Here is a 20,381-nt window from a genome sequence, read left to right as displayed (position 1 = left end):
TAAAACAGCTTTGTATGATCTTGCCAGGGCGATATTTATTTAATTTAAAATTTATATCAATAAATTAAATTTATAACACTTTAAACTTATGTCAATGGCATGTGTAGTGTTGTTCTATTCTTCTAGATGGTATATCTGTAGATGATCTGTGGATACAGTCACCTCAAATGGCTGATGCACTTATATATGATACAACTAATTAAAAATATTGACTAGCCCGTTGGCGCACTTTATTATTTTATTTATTTATTTACAGAAGAAAAAAAGATAAAATTATAGAATAAAAAAAGATACAATTATAGTGGGCCTGCTTTCTGCTCCGCCGGTTGTGGGTTCGATTCCCGCCTGAGTCTGGGTGTAATATTTGTATTTTGGTTCAGTGAACTTCTCACTGCAATATTTTTTATTTCGTGTATATTTCGATTTTTTTTTTATTCTCTTTTTACAATCCTTCTGACGTAAATAAGTAATCTTAGTCAGATCTGCTAATTAAACATATTTTTTTGTTTAGATTACAGAATGGAGTCGAGAAATGACATGTATATCATATCACAGAAACACAGTGACGGTGGAGCTGTACCACTGTGGAGTAAAAGCAATTTGGATTCAAAAAGAAACGAATATTCTGAATTTGTAATTAAATCTAATGACACAAAAGAAGGTGAGTTTGAATAACCATCATCTTTTATTTATTCCTTGGAGAAATAAGATAAAAAAAAAATGAAAATAAACTTGATATATAAACTATTTTGATGATGCGTTGGAGTCTCAGCACTGGCTGTTGCGCTGACGTTCGCGGGTCCGCTCCCAATTTATTTAAATATAGAAAACCAGGGAAGCCACAAACGTGATGGTCGTTTAGTCGCTTAGGTGTATTATTACCGTCGCTTATATATCGTAATAATGTCGTTTCTATAACGTAAGAACGTCGCTTCTATGTCGTTAGGTTTCTATGTCGTATCACGGTCTCTTCTATACGACATTGAAGAGGAACCTAGGATTCGATCCGTCAGTGTAAGAAAGTGGTATAAAGAAGCCGCCCCGATAATAGCATTGCCTAGAGGCTTCGTAAGGGCTAATCCGGCTCTGGTTCCTGTAATAAATAAGGTAGTTAGAGCTTTTGAGAAAGGTTGGCGGCAGGATCGACAATTCGCCTACGATTCTCCTATTGTTGTAGGCGTCCTCAGGCTACGACGTGACGTAAGAGTGATTAACTCTTAAAAAGCATAAGTATCTAAATGCTTAAACTTTTCCTCAGAACTTGATTTATGAAGTGATGGAAAATTCCTCTTATAGGAGAGTTAACTTTCCGTCCGGGCTCAAATTCGAAAACAGAATCGACAGTAAAAGAATGACAAAAATTGGTTTTTGTTTCAATACTTTTTAAGTGGTTAGAAATTTATATTCAAATCATTATTTCAAGGTTTGTTTTTGTTTCCAGATCAAAACGGCGCTGCTGTCGAGAACGTTACCTGCCATATCTGTGATATAAATGTGCCTAAAGTGTATTTTAACGAACACAAAAATGGTTTCCGACATAAATTCAATAGAAAAGTAGCAGATACTGCATTAAAAAGACTCCAGTTATACCTTAATAAGGACGATATCAATGAAAATAATGAAAAAATTCCTTCAAAACATTTCTGTACTGAATGCTCGATCATAATCCGCAGTGAGGATGAAACTTCGCATAAACAGACAATAGGACACAGAAATTCCGTTTTGTTAGAAAGATTCTTAAACGATTTCCTAAATTTTTACACAAATGATGATAATGAAACAGTAGATGATAATACAAGAAAAGATGTTAAAAAGAAATTTGTTGAAGATAATAAAAACTCTGAAGAAATTGTAACAAGTCACTCTGAAAAGGAACGCTTAGATACAGAAAGTGCGAAAGAAACGAAAAGTGATGAAAATTCTAAAAGAATTTTAAATTCAGACGAGCAGAATAATAACAGCAGGCCATCGTGTGACTTAAAAGATGGCGAAATGATGTTGCAAATAGTTGATAGTTCTAGTTTCAATAAATTAAAAGTGAACGAACAGTGTTACCACGCTATTGCTGAAACTGGGGCTATATTCGAGTATTGTATGATCTGTGATCAAATGTTTGAGAGAGAAAATCGTAAATTACATGTGGACAGCGACCTCCATGGTCGAAAATTGTATCAAAAATCGCTAGACAAGAACTGCGTTCGTAAGGTATGGTTTAATTTTATTAACTATCCAACCCGACAGATGTAACCGTATCTTGCAGACTGCCAAACGCAAAAAGTTCTAATAATTGTTAGTTAAAAAAAATTACTACTAATTACTATAAGAACCTTCTACATAGACTACATTTTCATTGTAATAATATTAGTTTAGACATACTCATAGGTTATTCTGATTTTGGTTTCAGATAAACAGCTCCCATCACCACTGCATACTATGTAATGACTATTTTACTGAATATGACATACATGTAAATAGTGAGAAGCATTTAACAAACTTTCAAAACCAGTTAATATATAAATGCAAGAAAACAGCTCAAGATATTGATAAAGATAAGCAATCTGATAATTGTAAAGAATACAGCGATGTTTTAAAGAGTGGTGAAAATAAAAGTTCAAAAGACACAAATGAGAACACAGCTCCAGTAAATAAAGAAACTAGAAACAGTCCTGTGCCGAGTACCAGCTCCACCGTCGCCACAGATGAAACGGCTGAAAATAGTGGTAAAAATTTGAATAACATCACGGATCATAACAGAGGTAGATCACATATGCTTAAAGAAAAGAAACAAATAGCTGAAAAAGTTAAGGAAGTAGACAAAAATGAAGAAGCTAGTAACAGTCCTGTATCAAGTATCAACTCATCCATCAACACACATCCAAAATTATTTTGTGATCCTTGCAATGTATGGATAAGCAAGAAAAAATTAAAAAAACACAATAACACAATGAAACACACATTCAATGCAATGTCAAATTATCATAATTTAATGGAATACTTAGATGAAGACAATTTATGTTGTGAAATTTGCAATGTGACTGTTTCAAATTTTTTAGAAGATATTAAAGATCATTTTACGAGTTCAGATCATATCGAAAAGTATGATAAACTTTTTAAAGCTCACAGTATTACTAAAATAAATAATAGTAAATATTATTGTGCAGAATGCAAAGTATACATCTTACATAAAAATGATAATTTGCATATTAAGTCAGAGGAACACACGGATAAAGTTGGTTTTAGTGAAACAGATAAAATTGAAGAACAAAGTGATGACATTACTGGTTCAACTGGCAGTAATACTACAGAAGCTACGGCTCTAGTTGATTGTAATAACAAAGAAGTTAACGCTGCTAACAGTTCGGCTTTGAAAAATGTTGACCAACTTGGTATTCATTATATAAATTTGAAAACAAGTTTGGATACAGCTTTTGACAAAGTGGAGTCAAAGCTCCTTGAGTATTTTTCACAAAGAAAACCGAGTAGCGATAGAGAATTTAATTCAGCTGATAATGTTAGTAAAATCGATGAATCGTCTGAGGACAGTGAACACCCAAAAAGACTCGAAAAAAATCCGAATTATCTCAATAATATCGCAGAACATAACAAAGGCCGATCACATATGTTTAAAGACAACAAAAAAATGGAAAAAGGAGCAGTTGATCCAGCTGACAATGTTAGTGAAATAGATGAAACGTCTGTAAACACTGAAAGCACAGCAAAATGTGATCCAAATTTATATTTCTGTGATGTGTGTCAAGTAGAAGTTCCGAGAAATTTGAATAGCATTGTAGAACATAACAGAAGTAGATCACATATGCTTAAAAACAAAAAACCAATTGAAGAAAGCGCAGTTGACCCAGCTGACAATGTTAGTAAAGAAGATAAAATCGCTGAAAATAGTGATAAAACAGTAAAACTTGATCCAAATTTATATTTCTGTAATGTATGTCAAGTACAAGTACCGAACCATCTGAAGAATATTGCACAGCATAACAGAGGTAGATCACATACGAACAAATTACAAAATACTAAAGCAGATGAGAGTATTGAAGTTGAAGGAATATGAAGCATTACCAAATGGAGAAAACCAAAAGATTACATGTTGGAAGGGACTTAATTTATAAGTTACACGAATTCCATAATTTTTAGACTCTCCCTCTACCTAGCATGATGTCACATATATTGCAATTTGACATATCCTTTTTGATGATAATTTATGACACATAATCAAAATAAAAGTCGGCTTCTGACACTAGTGCAGCGAGTGTCAATTCGCTAACAAATTAAACTTTATTTTAGTTTTTTAATTTAATTGTTAATATATAATAATGGAATACAAATGTCTTAATACTTACAATTACATAAATTATAATCTCAAGGTGGTTTTATTTTGATATTGTCTTCTTTAAAGAAGTTAAAGTATCAAGGAGTTGCAATAGAGTTCACTAATGAGTTAAATTAATTGTCGTGTATAGAAGAAAAGTTTGCTTATTCCATTGTTTTGTTAGAATAAATCTCTTTCTCGTAGAAATAATTTCTCGTTTGTCCTTTAAATTTTTGTTTTTATTAATATCACTTTTTTTTATTAAACTTAATTTTGAGCTCTAACCATTATTATGTAATGAAATTTAGTTTTCTATACTATTATTATAAAACTATAAAGTTTGTTTGTTAAAACGCACTAATCTCAGGAAGTACTGAAATTATTTTTGTTTGATAGCCCATTTACAAATGAAGGCTGTAGTATATTTGTTCTCAAATTAAAGAGTGTTAAACCGCGTGTCAGTTCCTGTGGTGCGTAAGGTGACCAGAGATGCTGGGGGAAAGTGGGGATAGAGTCGGCAAAGCGCTTGCGATGCTTTTGTTGCAGATGTGTCTATAAGCTACGGTAATCGCTTACTACCAAGTAAGCCGTACGCTCGTTTGCCGACGTAGTTGTACAAAAAAAACGGCCAAGTGTGAGTCGGACTCGCGCACAAAGGGCTCCGTACCATTATCTGTAAAATAATTGTTTGCTCGCAAACGAAAAAAAAACCGACTTCAATTACATCGACGAGTAATACAACGTAGATCGACGAAAAAATACTCAAGTAACTGCTCGTTATCAAAGATAACTCAAAAAAGTAGTTATCAGATCTCAATGAAATTTATATGTGACCACATGACAAACATCAGCTTTCGATTTAATTAAAAATTATTAAAATCGGTACACCCGGTAAAAAGTTATTGCGGATTTTCAAGAGTTTCACTCGATTTCTCTTAGATCCCATCATCAGATCCTGGTTTCCTTATCATGGTACAAAACTTGGGATATCTCCTTTCCAACAAAAAAAGAATTATCAAAATCGGTACATCCAGTAGAAAGTTGTGTGGTATAATACAACGTAGGTCGACGAAAACCTACGACACACACCACCTTTCGATCAAAAGAAAATTTGTCGAAATTGCTCCACCCAGTCAAAAATTCTGAAGTAGCATATATAAAAAAAATACAGTCGAATTGAGAACCTCCTCCTTTTTAACCGACTTCCAAAAAAGGAGGAGGTTCTCAATTCGACTATTTTTATTATTATTTTTTTTCAGTAGAAAGTTATGCGGTATAATACAACGTAGGTCGACGAAAAAAGCGTCAAGTAAAACGCATTATTAGATATAGCTCGAAAAGTAGTTGTTAGATCTCAAATAAATTTAAATGGGACCAATTGGCACACACCACCTATCGATTAAAGGAAAATTTGTCGAAATCGCTCCACCCAGTCAAAAGTTCTGATGTAACCAGATGTAACATACATAAAAAAAAAATACAGTCGAATTGAGAACCTCCCTCCTCTCCTCCTTCTTTGAGAGACAACGACAACGAGAGAAATACTACAACAACCTGGCTACAATAACAAATACAAACAACACACACAACAAACAAGTACAAAAAATATTATTAGATATGTCAAAACAATAACAGAATAATAAGAGTATTCAACCTAATAGTCAATAAAACAAATTATGAAAGAAAACTGAATACAACTTACGAGTAGATACTAGAGTAGTTATTGTTTTACTTGGCACCGACTTCACAATTATAAAATATTTATTTAATCATTTCTGATTAACTAAATCAAAATACGAATTACTTTGTACTAAGCAAATTTATTAAGAATAAATATTTCGACCAGGAAATATATTTCCAATTTTATTACAAATGCGTCTTTTAATTTTTATAACAATATGGTGTATATATTGTTACATTAATAAAGACACTATAAAGTATCGACAACGTATCGTTCGTTATCAATGGCCTCAAAGATGTCCTCGATAGGAAATTAGGAAGAAAAACACCATTTATTAGTAGGTAGGTACGAATTCCGAAAAATAGTTGGTCTAAGATCCCACTGCAAATTAGTGCATGCATCGACGTTTTGTTAAAAACCAAATTATTATTTATATTTATGATTAGGAGAATATAATTAATATCGACCAGGTTGCCTATCAAAATGTGGCCGCTAGTATTTTTAATTATATTTTTGTTAATTGATTTTTGTTAAAGAAATTCCTTTTACTTGTTTTTTAAACAAAATATCGTCACATTACGGCAATATATACAAAAGATTCTGGAAAGTCACTGTTACCGTTGTGCACCTGGCCGCACCTCTTGGCAGCCAGATATAAACAGGTACGATTTCGATACGTCCATAACGAACAGTTATGCTTTGTAATTTTGTATATCAAATTAAAGCTAATATTTTTCTATTTATTATTATATATGGCTGTCTAATTAAATCTGGCAGCAAATAAGTGCTTCTGGCTGTTGAAAATGGTAAACATTTAAACGCGTATTTATGTAACGGTGCGTACGCGTCGTCGTAACGAGAGATGGCGTTATTTTCGGTTCGAACTATCGTATAACGTTGTGAGCTACCTGTATTATCCACTAGAGGGCAGTAGGAGGGATCTCGTACCAAGTGATCTTGTACCATTTGTACTATAACAGCACCGAGTCCAAGTTGACTTCATTTTAATCATATTATCAATGATTTTACAATTAGAAATCTTCACCTTACTGATCTTAGACTAGGCCTTAAAAGCCAAGCTTAGAGTGACCAATATAACTAAAACATTAATACTATGATCCTTTGTTTTCGTCCGAATCTTAAGCAAACACATGTGTACTAAGTTTCGTTCTAATGCAATAATGAGACAGACATTGTTTTAATAATTTATAGTTAAAAAAAAAAAAAAAAACAAAAGCCACGCTTTTATAGCTAATCGAACTAAAAAGTAGAATTTTTTTTTTAAATTACAAAGAGTTTATATTACAGTAGTAGAAGAACGAACAATCAATCATAATTAATCACTTCAAAATAAAATTATAATTAAATTTAAGTTATTAAGAGAAAAATCCAAATCAAAGTAAATTCTAGAAGTTTGTGAAAATTATGCTCAAAGATTCCATTACAAACATACATACAACCCAAGCTAATAAAACCGTGGTAAAAAAACATGTTAAAGGCTTAAAACGAAAAAACTCAACCAACAAATAATCATTTAATGAAGCAAAATTCTCAATCAATACACAAATGCAAGTGTCTTCAGTTCACACCGAAAATCTTCACCTTGTCTTCATTGGCTTTATAGAATAAATCCCAAAACGCCATCCTGGCGTTGAATGGTCGCTTCTTCAAGGCCAGTTCCTTGTCAATGTCCAGATAGTTGTAGGTGTCCAGGGTCATCGGATTCCACTTCACGTAGAGTAATTCTGTTGTGTCTGGAGTTGGGTCTCTGGAATTTAAAATAATTGTGTTTGCAGGCAAACTAAAAAAAAACCGATTGCAGTTATATCGACAAGTAATACAACGTAGGTAGACGAAAAATTAGTCAAGTAAATACGCACTATCAAAGATTGCTCCAAAAGTTGTAATCAGATCTCGATGAAATTTAAATGTGGCCACATTATAATCATCGGATTTTCAAGAGTTTCCCTCGATTTCTCTGGGATCCCATCATCAGATCCTAGTTTCCTTATCACGGTACCAAATTAGGGATATCCCCTTTCCAACAAAAAAAGAATTATCAAAATCGGTACATCCAGTAGAAAGTTATGCTGTATAATACAATGTAAGTCGACGAAAAAAGCGTCAAGTAAAAACGCATTATTAGATATAACTCGAAAAGTAGTTGTTAGATCTCAAATAAATTTAAATGGGACCAATTGACACACACCACCTTTCGATTAAAAAAAAATGTTGAAATCGGTCCACCCGCTCAAAAGTTCTGATGTAACATACATAAAAAAAATACAGTCAAATTGAGAACCTCCTCCTTTTTTGGAAGTCGGTTAAAAAATAAGGAATACAGTCAATCTGGTCAACTTTGACAGATCATTACTATATTTTTTTAGCTAACTTTGACAATGTTAAATACGTATGAGACACAAGAGTTCATTTAATATGTGCTCTCAGGTTGGTTTTCATACTCTCAAGTTATTTAACGTCTATAAAAATCATAATTTGTATCAAAAACCGGCAATTTTGTTGTGTGTCAAAGCTATAACCTCTTTATGGGTAACTTTGACACAAATGAGATTTTAAGATAGACATATTAAAGGTTCTTCTTCTTCTTCCTTAGGATTAATGGCTTTTAAAAGTGCCAAATGAGCACAGATGATTTCGACAATGTCACGTGGAAAATATTAAAGGTTGTATTATATTTTTACATACCTTGATAGTAGTAGATAGGCGCCGCGTTGGCGCAACGGTTACAGCCATGGATTATACCTGCTGAGCTGGCGGTTGCGGGTTCAGTCCCCGCACATGACAAACATTTGTATTGGCCATACAGGTGTTTGCCGTGGTCTGGGTGTTTGTGCAGTCCTTGTGGGTCTCCACCGTGCCTCGGAGAGTACGTTAAGCCGTCGGTCCCGGTTGTTATCATGTACACCTGATAGTGATCGTTACTCGTAGTAGGGAATATATCCGCCAACCCGCATTGGGGCAGCGTGGTGGATTAAGCTCTGATCCTTCTCCTACATGAGGAAAGAGGCCTAGGCCCAGCAGTGGGATATTACAGGCTGAAGCGTATACCTTAATAGTAGCGAAATTTCCGAGTTATTTAAAAAGTTTACGACTGAAAAAAATACAAAAATTGCGCGCGGAACTTTTAGCAAAGTTTTTGATATTAATTTCGTTGGAAAGCTTCTTTCACAGAGTTCATTTACGAAGTTTGTTAAGTAAACATTTAATTTTACTCGCTAAATGTGGACCACGTAAATAATTGTGTTTGCTCACAAACGAAAAAAAACCGACTTCAATTACATCGACAAGTAATACAACATAGATCGACGAAAAAATAGTCAAGCAACTACGCGTTATCAAATATTACTCAAAAAGTAGTTATCAGATCTCAATAAAATTTATATGTGACCAGATGATAAATATCAGCTTTCGATTAAATTAAAAATTATCAAAATCGGTACACCTAGTAAAAAGTTATTGCGGATTTTCGAGAGTTTCCCTCGATTTATCTGGAATCCCATCATCAGATCCTGGTTTCCTTATCATGGTTCCAAACCTGGGATATCCCCTTTCCAACAAAAAAAGAATTATCAAAATCGGTACATCCAGTAGAAAGTTATGCGGTATAATACAACGTAGGTCGACGAAAAAAGCGTCAAGTAAAAACGCATTATTATATATAACTCGAAAAGTAGTTGTTAGATCTCAAATAAATTTAAATGGGACCAATTGGCACACACCACCTTTCGATTAAAACAAAATTTGTCGAAATCGGTCTACCCGGTCAAAAGTTCTGAGGTAACATACATAAAAAAAAAAAAAAAAAAAAATACAGTCGAATTGAGAACCTCCTCCTTTTTTGGAAGTCGGTTAAAAACAAAAAATAATTTTGCGATTTGACTGTCAAAGTTACCTTGTCAATTAAAGTTACTCCGAGTGACCGTGACCTTTATTGTGAACTTACGTGAATAAAATAAAAGAACTTAAGGTCTTCAAATCAAGTCACTCTGTATTCATATGTACGCAAATTTCACAATCTATAGTTACTGATACGCTGGTGTAGTGGCGTTTGCATTTTTACCGCACCAATTAGTCGCCGATCCTTGGTTCAAACGCCGAAAGTTCTTACGTAGATCGTTTTCATATTTTATATTCTGAGTTGTTTCTTGTCGAATACATTAAATCAATATGAAGTACGAATGTTGTAAAGCAACCAGAGGTGGAGCCACCGACTGCATATGTGACATGAGTGACTGATCTACTCTAGTTAAATATAGAATATATATTATCTTTACTAACAAACGGAGAGCCAGGTGTCTTGCGAAAACTATTGAACCGATCGGAATAATACTTATAACATAAGATGCAGTGTGTTTCATGCTTCCTATCCCGCGGGTTGTGGGTTCGATTCCCGCCTTAATCTGGGTGTAATATTTGTATATATGTACTTATTTATTTTTTATTTCTATATATTGCAATGAAACCAAAATGCTTTAAATTCAACTTTGCTCACAATTATCGCAATTATAATAACTCACCCATATTTAACAAAGTTGGTCCAGAGCGTTGTAATCTGATCGATAATTCTTTGGTCGTCTTCTGAGGGTGTGTCTTTCTCAAAGTAATCAAAAAGATAACCAATTTCATCAGCATGAGACGCGCCATCTGATGTTATATTTAATTTATTCTTCACGAAATTTCTACCGCCACTGTATGAAAATACATATCGGAAAACAGCCTTAGCACCGTGTTCAATGAATTTCTTCATACTTTTCTCCATCGGGTAGTTAAAATAAATGTCTGAGCTAAAATCAATGATTTCCCATTTTAAGTTTTCGTTAACTTCCTCATCACCGATATAGAAATGACGAACGATGTCCTCCATTTCCCGAAATTCTTCATTGTAGTGGAAGGCTTCATTCAGTGAAGTGTTAAATCCGTTCCAAGTATTGTAGAAACTAGCAGGTTCATTTCCATACATAAATAGATATTCTTGAGTATTAAACCCGGCTAAAACTGGAACGTTGTTGATATTAGGAACATCCATATTGAGAGGGTGACCGGTCACAAAAGCTTCAACGCCTTCGAAATCCTGTTCAATACAGGGACCAAATTCTAATTCTAATTCTGAAGCAGCGTCAATTACTAATCTTGTATCGACACCTTTTAAGAAATTAAGTGCTTCAGAAGAATCGTCTGTTTGAAAACCGAGATGATGAGCTATCTGTAACGGCGCCGTTTCATCTGAACCTCTCATAGTCCACGAGCCTAAAATCGATCCGCTTTGTAAAATCACTTGGTTGTATAACTGCGGCTCACTGAAGTATACGTGGTATTCGACTGACGCTGCTCCAGCGCTCTCACCCATAATAGTAATTTTATTAGCATCACCATCGAACTCAGCAATGTTCTCTTTTATCCAACGCAACGCCAAAACTTGGTCCTTTAGACCTTGGTTTCCTGGGACTTCTGGTGTGTTTAGGCACATGAATCCATATGGACCTAGTCGGTAATTGAGAGTGACTAGTATAACGTTATGTTGGACCAAAAACTTAGGTCCATAGAGGTATCTATTGGAAAAACCATATGCAAATCCACCGCCGTGTATCCAGACGAGTACTGGTAGCCTGTTGCTGCTGCTGGCTAGGTGTGGGACGTATACGTTTAAGTGGAGGCAGTCCAATGTACCAACAATAGTATTATTGAATTCTTCGATTTGTGGACACATCGCTGATTCATCGTAGGCTGAAAAAACGCCTTCGAATGCTGGGTGAGGAACAGCAGCCTGTAACAAATATGTAATTGTTTTAGTCTCATACCACTGTGTAAGTCTTTTAGTTAATTAGTAAAGACCGTTTGGGTGACCCTAACTTTATCCTTGCTAAGAAAATTTTATGCCAATGATGTAAAATGGATTTTGCAAATTTTTGGTGTAGTTTTTTATGTGTTCTCACAAGGAACAAATAACACCAAAATATAGGAAACTTTTCTTAGACAATTCAAGTGACGGTAGTGTCTACATTAAGGTAATAGGACTACCAATATTCTAGGTTATCCTGCTATAGACTTTATTGATTATAATTATCTAGGTGAGAATTTAAAAGATTTTTGGAGATCGTTTTTTGTCAAAGATTTCTGAAATTATCGGACTTCTACGTAAATTTAGACGAGCCGCTCAACTTGTACGACTATTCAGATACACTATGAAAAATATGATATGAAAAATTATGCAATGACTAAAAATGATATCTAAAGTCTTTAAACGAGCAATTCTTGTATATATAAGTTGAATCTCGGAAACGGCTCCAACAATTTTCATGAAAGAAGTTTGGTATGCAGGGGGCTTAGGAGGCGATAAATCGATCTAGCTAAGATTCTTTTTTAACCGACTTCCAAAAAAGGAGGAGGTTTTCAATTCGACAGTATTTTTTTTTTTTTATGTATGTTACATCAGAACTTTTGACTGGGTGGAGCGATTTCGACAAATTTTCTTTTAATCGAAAGATAGTGTGTGCCAATTGGTCCCATTTAAATTTATTTGAGATCTAACAACTACTTTTCGAGCTATATCTAATAATGCGTTTTTACTTGACGCTGTTTTCATCGACCTACGTTGTATTATAATACATAACACACACAAAACTAACATAACCTTCACATAACTTTCTACTGGATATACCGATTTTGATAATTCTTTTTTTGTTGGAAAAGAAATATCCCAAGTTTAGTACCATGATAAGGAAACCAGGATCTGATGATGGGATCACAGAGAAATTAATGGAAATTCTTGAAAATCCACAATAACTTTTTACTGGGTGTACCGATTTTGATAATTCTTTTTTTTGTTGGAAAGGGGATATCCCTGGTGTGGTACCATGATAAGAAAACCAGGATCTGATGATGGGATCCTAGAGAAATCGAGGGAACTTCTTGAAAATCCGCAATAGCTTTTTACTCGGTGTACCGATTTTAAAAATTTTTAATTTAATCGAAAGCTGGTGTTTGTCATGTGGTCACATATAAATTTTATTGAGATCTGATAACTACTTTTTGAGTAATCTTTGATAACGCGCAGTTACTTGACTATTTTTTCGTCGATCTACGTTGTACTACTCGTCGATGTAATTGAAGTCGGTTTTTTTTTCGTTTGCGAGCAAACACAATTATTAGAAACTGTCGTTTGATCCGTGTTTTAAGGATATATGGAAAACTGTTATAATATCATTAAATACGAAGTACATTTCGCCACCATATTAAAGCTATTGCGCTAATGATTTTTTATGAAATAACGAGTGTATATTGTTTATAATAATATTGGCAAAATTGAAAAATATTATTCATATTTCATTACATAAAAATTAACAAAAAACACGATTTAGCAAAAAAAAAAACAGGCTAAGCTCGGTCATCAAATTGATTAAAATGATGTCTAAATGATTTCCGCTAAAATAAGCCTAAAAAAGTTAAAGCCCGGTAACGCGCATGCTAATCCTTCGATTTAGCGCGTGTCTATCGATGTTGCACTTACTACCAGGTAAGCCAACTGTCCGTTTGCCCCCTCTTATGTAATAAAAAAGCCGATAAAATAATGCTATCTAATCTTGTATCAATACGTCAAACGTTTGATATCTGCGTTAATGCTAATAGTAGGAGATCCGAACTGGAATCGAACTTCGCCCATCTACAAGTAGATGAATGAAAATTATTTGATATTTATTTTAGTGTATTAGAAAATAAATCGCGAAAGGGTTGGCTAAAAATTTTCTTTCCAAGCTAACCATATTTAATTTAAAAATAAAAACATTATTTACATGTAAAATACACTTACGAGTTTTAATAATAAATGTAATACCTACCGACAGTATAAAGTCTGTAGATAATGCAAACGTTGGGTTATCTTATTATTTTCCTGGCATAACTACTGGGTGGCAGGTATAAGCAGGCAGATTAATATAATTATATTGTTACTAGTTACTTTCACCTATATGGTTAATAAATAAATCTTACACCATAATGAGCACTGTTTCATTACGAATACGATGACATAGAGTTGTCTACTAAAAATATGGTTTGAATAGTGGTTGGTGAGTATAATATAGCCTGGCCAGGAATTTTCCAGCCAATTCTTTCACAATTTATCTTTAACATTATAAGCTAGATATAAAATTAATTTTATTCACTAAGCAGATGAGAGAAGTTCGGATCTCAGACTATAATAAACCGGTGATAATCTTAAAGAATCATCGAAAATATCTAAACAAAACACTCATACATGAGTACTTTGAATATCTTTGTAAATCTTTGTGTCAGAATACGTGTCAAGATGATAGAATTTGTTGATAAGATTTATAAATAATAATTAAATAAATAAGCCTTCATTTTTTCTCATTTTTAACCGAATTCAAAAAAAGGAGGAGATTACTCAATTCGACCGTACAAATATATGAAAAGGAGATATCCCTAGTTTCCGAAAATCGAGGGAAACTCTCGAAAATCCGCATAACTTTTTACTGGGTGTACCGATTTTGATGATTTTTAATTTAATCGAAAGCCGATGTTTATTATGTGGTCACATTTAAATTTCATCGAGATCTGATTACAACTTTTGGAGTAATCTTTGATAATGCGTATTTACTTGACTATTTTTTCGTCTACCTAGATTGTATTACTTGTCGATATAACTGGTCGGTTTTTCTTCTTTTGCCTGCAAACACTATTATCATGCAAAAACAAAGGTTAAATTTTAGAGTTATATAATTATTATTAGTTTTTATAAATTAATTTTCTTAAATATTTGTTATATTATATTTGTTATTTATATAGTTTTTTATCGTTTTGTTTCTAATTACAATATTTACTTAAGTAGTCGTTCAATTTTTATTTATTTTTTTATGAATACATTTCTATATTTTTATTTTCGATTTTCTATTTCCAAGTTTTTAAATGAGAACCCCTCTGCGGGTAAAGTCCTGATATAGTATTTTACACCAGCGATGCCCTTTTCGTCGTTGTGGGACGCTACGGGGTCACGTTAGCATGCAACCGCGACGCCTCGACGGATCGCTCACGGGCACCCAGAGCGCTCTATACTTTGTGATGTTGGGAAGGATGCTACGGTGACATCAGCGCATCCTCCTCCGCAGCTTTCCAACTTTGTCCATTGTTTTGTATCTTTTGCCTTTGTTTGCCACTCGTCTCCTGCTGTATCTTTGATGTCGTCTTCTTACATTGTATGTGCCGATGTGGAGATCGATTTTATTTTCTTATTCTTTAAACTGTTTTTCTGATATGTTGAAGGGTTGTAGTCAAGAGAAGAATACATTTCTTCCTTCTCCTCCACAGTGACCAGCCGTGTTGGGTTTTTGAATAGTAGAGGGGCCTCTTTTATTTGCTATGAGCTGAATTTATGAGTTATAGTTTTGGTGTAGAGTGTTCGGAATCTTTTTTTGGTCTTAAAAGTCTGTGATTTTATTCTTTTTGAGAGCTTGGTTTTCGAGGGTTGTTCCGTTTTGCTTTGGGAAAATTTCTAGATTATGTTTCTTTTATTGTTTTCTAATGTTTACGCGAATTTTACTCATTTAATGAAACAACTTTTTTCAGATTTTATCGCGGTTTATTAACTTTTGATTCCCGACGTTTCAGATACTTTACAGCAACCATGGTCACGGGAGGACTCATGAGGAGGATTATATTTCTTTGTTTGTAGCTGGCTAGCTGACTCGGCAAATCGGTCAAGCCGTTTCGGAGGAGTTTAACTACAAACACCGCGACACGAGAATTTTATATATTAGATTATTTTATCATATTTATCTAATTATTGCTATTTTGCCTTCTGCTTTACATTTTAATAGTTATGTTTACAGTTATTTTTTCTTCTCTAGGACACACCATTAAAAGATACAAACAAAAGTAGTACAACTGGAAGAAAATGTACAAAGGCGGTCTTATCGCTAAAAGAGCGATTTCTTCCAGACAACCTTTGGGTATACGACAGGGCATAGAAAAGCAGTTAGGAAGTGTACAAATAATTGTTATAAAGATTAGAATAAATTTCAATAGAATATTAAATTATACATATAATATAATCCTCTTTATAATATGTAGCACTATTTTTAATATTTTTCTTGTTTTGTAATAATGTAATTTATTTTCCCGTAGTTGTGAAGGTGACTGTAACTGGCCTAGCAACTTCCCTTTTCTTTCCTATTCGTTTTACTGATTCAATTTCGTTCCGCTCACAAGATATTAATTCCGTTAATAAATGTTGAAATTTTATTTACTAGCTCTTGATAGATTTTTGTTTTTGGAATCGAGGAACGGTGATAAGATTTATTGGACCCTTATTCTATTTTATTTTCAACTTTTATTGCCATCTTCGAAATGGTTTTTTATTTTTCTTAATTATTAATTTAGATAAGTTTCTACATGATTTAATTTTTTTGCGTGTTATTACCGACTTCATCCGCGCTATTTTGACACCATTATGGGTCATCCAAGTCACAAAAAAATCACATAACTTTTTGACCTAACTGTCCTTACCAAAGTAATACACTATTGCTAGGTATAACAAAGTTAGTCTTACCCCGAAAGGGTTGTTCTCGTCGACAATAGCGTACGGTATCCCCAAGAACATGGAGTACTCCCCATCGCTGGCGTTCTGACCTCGTATCAGACCCTGCTTAGTGTTCACGAGGGGATCCAGCCTCAGCTGACCCTGGGTCAGGCCAAAGACTAGGAAAATGATCCAACGTGTCCACATCCTAACGCCTTTAATACCAAAACTAGTCTGAATATCAATCTAAAAGAAGTTATCTGAAAATAGCTATTCTTTAAGATAATTTAATGATAAAGCTGCATTCGTAAATAAATATTTTATGACTAGCAATACCCGTGCGAATTATTCGCACTGAATAAGTAAAATATTTAGCGACCGACAATCATGTTGACGTTGTTTCAAAATTAAAGCCGTCATATATATAATTTTAATAATTAATTAATATAAAAAAACAAAAGCTATATAAATTTTTTAGTTGTTGATGCCGGTAGAGCAAACAATTATCTATAAAATGATATATAATTTATGTGGAGTGTGAGGTTTTTTCTAAAAGGGGAGGCAAACATCTTAACCTTAGCGTATTTAAAATAAATGATATGTACAGTCCGTTGATGCAGTTGGCAGTGACCCTTTCTACTCCAAGTTGTGGGATTCTTCCCGACTCGAATCTGTGTGTAATAGAAATATATCTGTTTCAACATTGTGTGGACACCGTTGTGTTTACGTATTACGTTACGTAGTAACTATTTAGGAATCTGTGGTTGTGTGTTCCTAAGCATTGACGACTCAATGTCAATATCATAAATAATAATATAATAAATGTACTCAATATATATATAATTCTCGTGTCACAATGTTAACTATCATACTCCTTTGAAACGGCTGGACCGACTTCTATGAAATTTCGTGTGCATATCGGGTAGGTCTGAGAATCGGCCAACATCTTTTTTTATACCCCTAAGTTATAGGTGGGGGGGGGAGAAGGAGTTAATGACACGTATGGCAAAACAACGTTTGCGGGGTCAGCTAGTATATATTGTATACTATATATCGATCTAGTTAGGATTCAATTATTAGAAAATATTGTTTTATCCGTGTTATCAGGCAATGAAAAACTGCTACATTATCATAGAATACGAAGGTCAATTTCGCCACCATCTACAAGGCTAATAGCTCAGGTGAGAAGTCGAGCGGTCACTAAATGAGAAGATCCAGGATCGAGTCCAGATCTCTTCAGCCTATTTTTTTCAAGTTCTTTCTTTTGTGAGAAAAACTATTATTGAGTCCTTTATCAAAAAAAAAGTTCATATTTCATGAGTACGTAAATGGTATTTAAATATGATTTCCAAAAATACAATTTACTAAAAAAAAACCGGCCAAGTGGGAGTCGGACTAGCGCACCGAGGGTTTCGTACAAACAAAGTTATTAAAAATATTTTAATTATATGAGGTAACTAAAAATTTATGCTTTTGGCAATTTTTCCTTTATCTGGGCTTTGCTTCGTATCGGACATTGCTTCGTACCAAACTTCAAGATTCTGAGTTCACGAGAAGTACCTTGTACTTTAGTATTTATCGGTTAGTTCTACAAAGTCCTAATAGATGGCGGTTTGGTATCTAAGTTGCACAGATATTCGCCGTATTTCTATTTCTAGATTATAAGATGGCGCGTTTGAATATAGAATTTACATATATTTTAATAAATTATAATTATTGAGCCACAGCAACGCGTGGCTGGATCAGCTAGTACATATATATATATATACGACTGTTATAGCTAATATTTTTTTTATAAATACACATAGAAATTAGACATACTTATATATAAATACATACACACACAGACTTAGATGGAAATTTCACACACCACCCGGGAGCACGACCACTACAAACTGCGTCAATACTTTTCAATTTAAACCAGCTGACTTAACGAACTTCGCACCGTTATAAATTTTTCGTCGACAAAAATTAAATTTTCATTTATACAAACCTTATCTTGAGAGGACAATAGGAGAATTCGGTTGGGCTGGGCGGCGTTTGGCAGGCTTCTTCGAGTCTGTACTCCAAAGATTCCGCAATGCTGCCTGTGTTGACATACAAAGCCGAGACGTGGACACTGACGAAGGGAGTGGTCAATAAGTTTAAAATCGCTCAACGTGCAATGGAACGGGCTATGCTTGGGGTTTCTCTCACAAATAGTATTAGAAATGAGACTATCCGTGAGAGAATGAAAGTAACAGACATGGCCCAAAGAATTAGCAAGTTAGTGAGTACAAAACTCGGCGGGACACAAATATAAAGAACCACACAGACTTAACTCTTTTTTTAATTTTATAACATACACACACGGTCGTCAGTTCTCATGTTAAGCAACTTAATGCTTGTGTTGCAGGTAACAGCCAACTGTTATAATGGTTATAACTAATTGTCTTAAACTCTGCACCTAAAATGTAGGTACGACGTATCAAGATGCAGTATTACGTAGTGTGTTATAGCAATTAAATAGCTATCAACCTTATCATTATGTATTCATTGGAATTCATAGCAAATAATATAAAAACAAATTAAATCAATTAATACACAACGTCATATTATACTGATGTCTTTCTATTTAACTGCAAAGTCAGACTCGATGTTACAACCTAAATATCAAATGTGGATATATGAGTTCTAAGGCCTTAATAAAAATAAAAAGACGACTAAACAATATGAGTAAGATTGCGCTTTTCTAAAACTGCAAGTAAGTGATGATAATAAATTATAGTTTAAAAAAACTAAAAAACAACGCTTTTATAGCTAATCGCTACGCTAATACGCTAACAAAAAATAAAAAGAAAATAATTAAAAACAATCAATCATAATTAATTACTTCAAAATAAAATTATAATAAAATTTAAGTTATTGAGAGAATAATTCAATTCAGAGTAAAAACGTGGGGTGCACTTTATTATATTTTCATAACTTTTACTTTGTTTTTGTAACTCTCCGCACATAGATAGTTCTATGGGCGGATGTGTTTTAATTTAATCGAAAGCTGATGTTTACCATGTCATGTTGATGTTACCATTACAAATTTTATCGAAATCTGATAACTACTTTTTGAGTAATCTTTGATAAAGCGTAGTTACTTGACTATTTTTTCGTCGATCTACGTTGTATTACTCGTCGATGTAATTGAAGTCGGTTCTTTTTTCGTTTGCGAGCAAACACAATTATTAAACAAAATATCGTCTACATTACGACAATATACATAAAGATTCTGGAAAATCACCGTTACCGTTGTGCACCTGGCCGCAGCTCTTCGCAGCCAGGTGTAAACGGGTACGATTTTGATACGTCCTTATCGAACATTTATGATTTGTAATTTTGTATATCAAATCAAAGCTAATATTTTTCTATTTATACTATTTTCTACATATGACTGCTTTATTAAATCTGGCAGCAAATAAGTGTTTCTGGCTGTTGAAAATGGTAAACATTTAAACGCGTATTTATGTAACGGTGCGTACGCGTCGTCGTAACGAGAGATGGCGTTATTTTCGGTTCGAACTATCGTACAACGTTGTGAGCTACCTGTATTATCCACTAAAGGGCAGTAGGAGGGATCTTGGGATCTCGTACCAAGTGATATTATACCATTTGTATTATAGCAGCACCAAGTACAAGTTGACTTCATTTTAATCATATTATCAATGCTTTCACAATTAGAAATCTTCACTTTAATGATCTTAGAGTAGGCCTTAAAAACAAAGCTTAGAGTGACAATACAACTAAAACATTAATACTATGATCCTTTGTGTTTGTTAGTCCGAATCTTTAAT

The 20,381-nt window shown here is 33.8% G+C and overlaps 2 protein-coding genes across 2 annotated transcripts; one reads left to right on the top strand and one right to left on the bottom strand.

Annotated features, from left to right (window-relative positions):
* The first annotated feature begins 519 nt into the window (after positions 1-519).
* Positions 520-4,066, top strand: LOC123666017. Its single transcript, XM_045600230.1, has 3 exons — positions 520-661; positions 1,442-2,205; positions 2,405-4,066. Exons 1-3 carry the CDS (start codon positions 520-522, stop codon positions 4,064-4,066), a joined length of 2,568 nt encoding a protein of 855 aa, XP_045456186.1.
* A 3,459-nt stretch (positions 4,067-7,525) lies between these two features.
* Positions 7,526-16,764, bottom strand: LOC123666015 (esterase FE4-like). The gene is made up of 3 exons (XM_045600229.1): positions 16,588-16,764; positions 10,544-11,790; positions 7,526-7,773 (listed from the first exon to the last, which is right to left on the bottom strand). Exons 1-3 carry the CDS (start codon positions 16,762-16,764, stop codon positions 7,584-7,586), a joined length of 1,614 nt encoding a protein of 537 aa, XP_045456185.1. The 3' UTR covers positions 7,526-7,583.
* Positions 16,765-20,381: the final 3,617 nt, after the last annotated feature.

The sequence above is a fragment of the Melitaea cinxia genome, chromosome 25 (assembly GCF_905220565.1).
Source record: "Melitaea cinxia chromosome 25, ilMelCinx1.1, whole genome shotgun sequence".
Taxonomy (NCBI): Eukaryota; Metazoa; Arthropoda; class Insecta; order Lepidoptera; family Nymphalidae; genus Melitaea; species Melitaea cinxia.
The sequence above is the reverse complement of the archived record's forward strand: the minus strand, read 5'-3'. Positions and strand labels throughout refer to the sequence as shown.

Coding starts and splice junctions, on each gene's coding strand:
- LOC123666017 (XM_045600230.1), top strand. CDS start 520: ATGGAGTCGAGAAATGACATGTATATCATATCACAGAAACACAGTGAC. Junction 662..1,441: donor ATCTAATGACACAAAAGAAG/GTGAGTTTGAAT, acceptor TTTTGTTTCCAG/ATCAAAACGGCGCTGCTGTC. Junction 2,206..2,404: donor ACAAGAACTGCGTTCGTAAG/GTATGGTTTAAT, acceptor TTTTGGTTTCAG/ATAAACAGCTCCCATCACCA.
- LOC123666015 (XM_045600229.1), bottom strand. CDS start 16,764: ATGTGGACACGTTGGATCATTTTCCTAGTCTTTGGCCTGACCCAGGGT. Junction 11,791..16,587: donor ACGAGAACAACCCTTTCGGG/GTAAGACTAACT, acceptor TATTTGTTACAG/GCTGCTGTTCCTCACCCAGC. Junction 7,774..10,543: donor ACCAACTTTGTTAAATATGG/GTGAGTTATTAT, acceptor TTTAAATTCCAG/AGACCCAACTCCAGACACAA.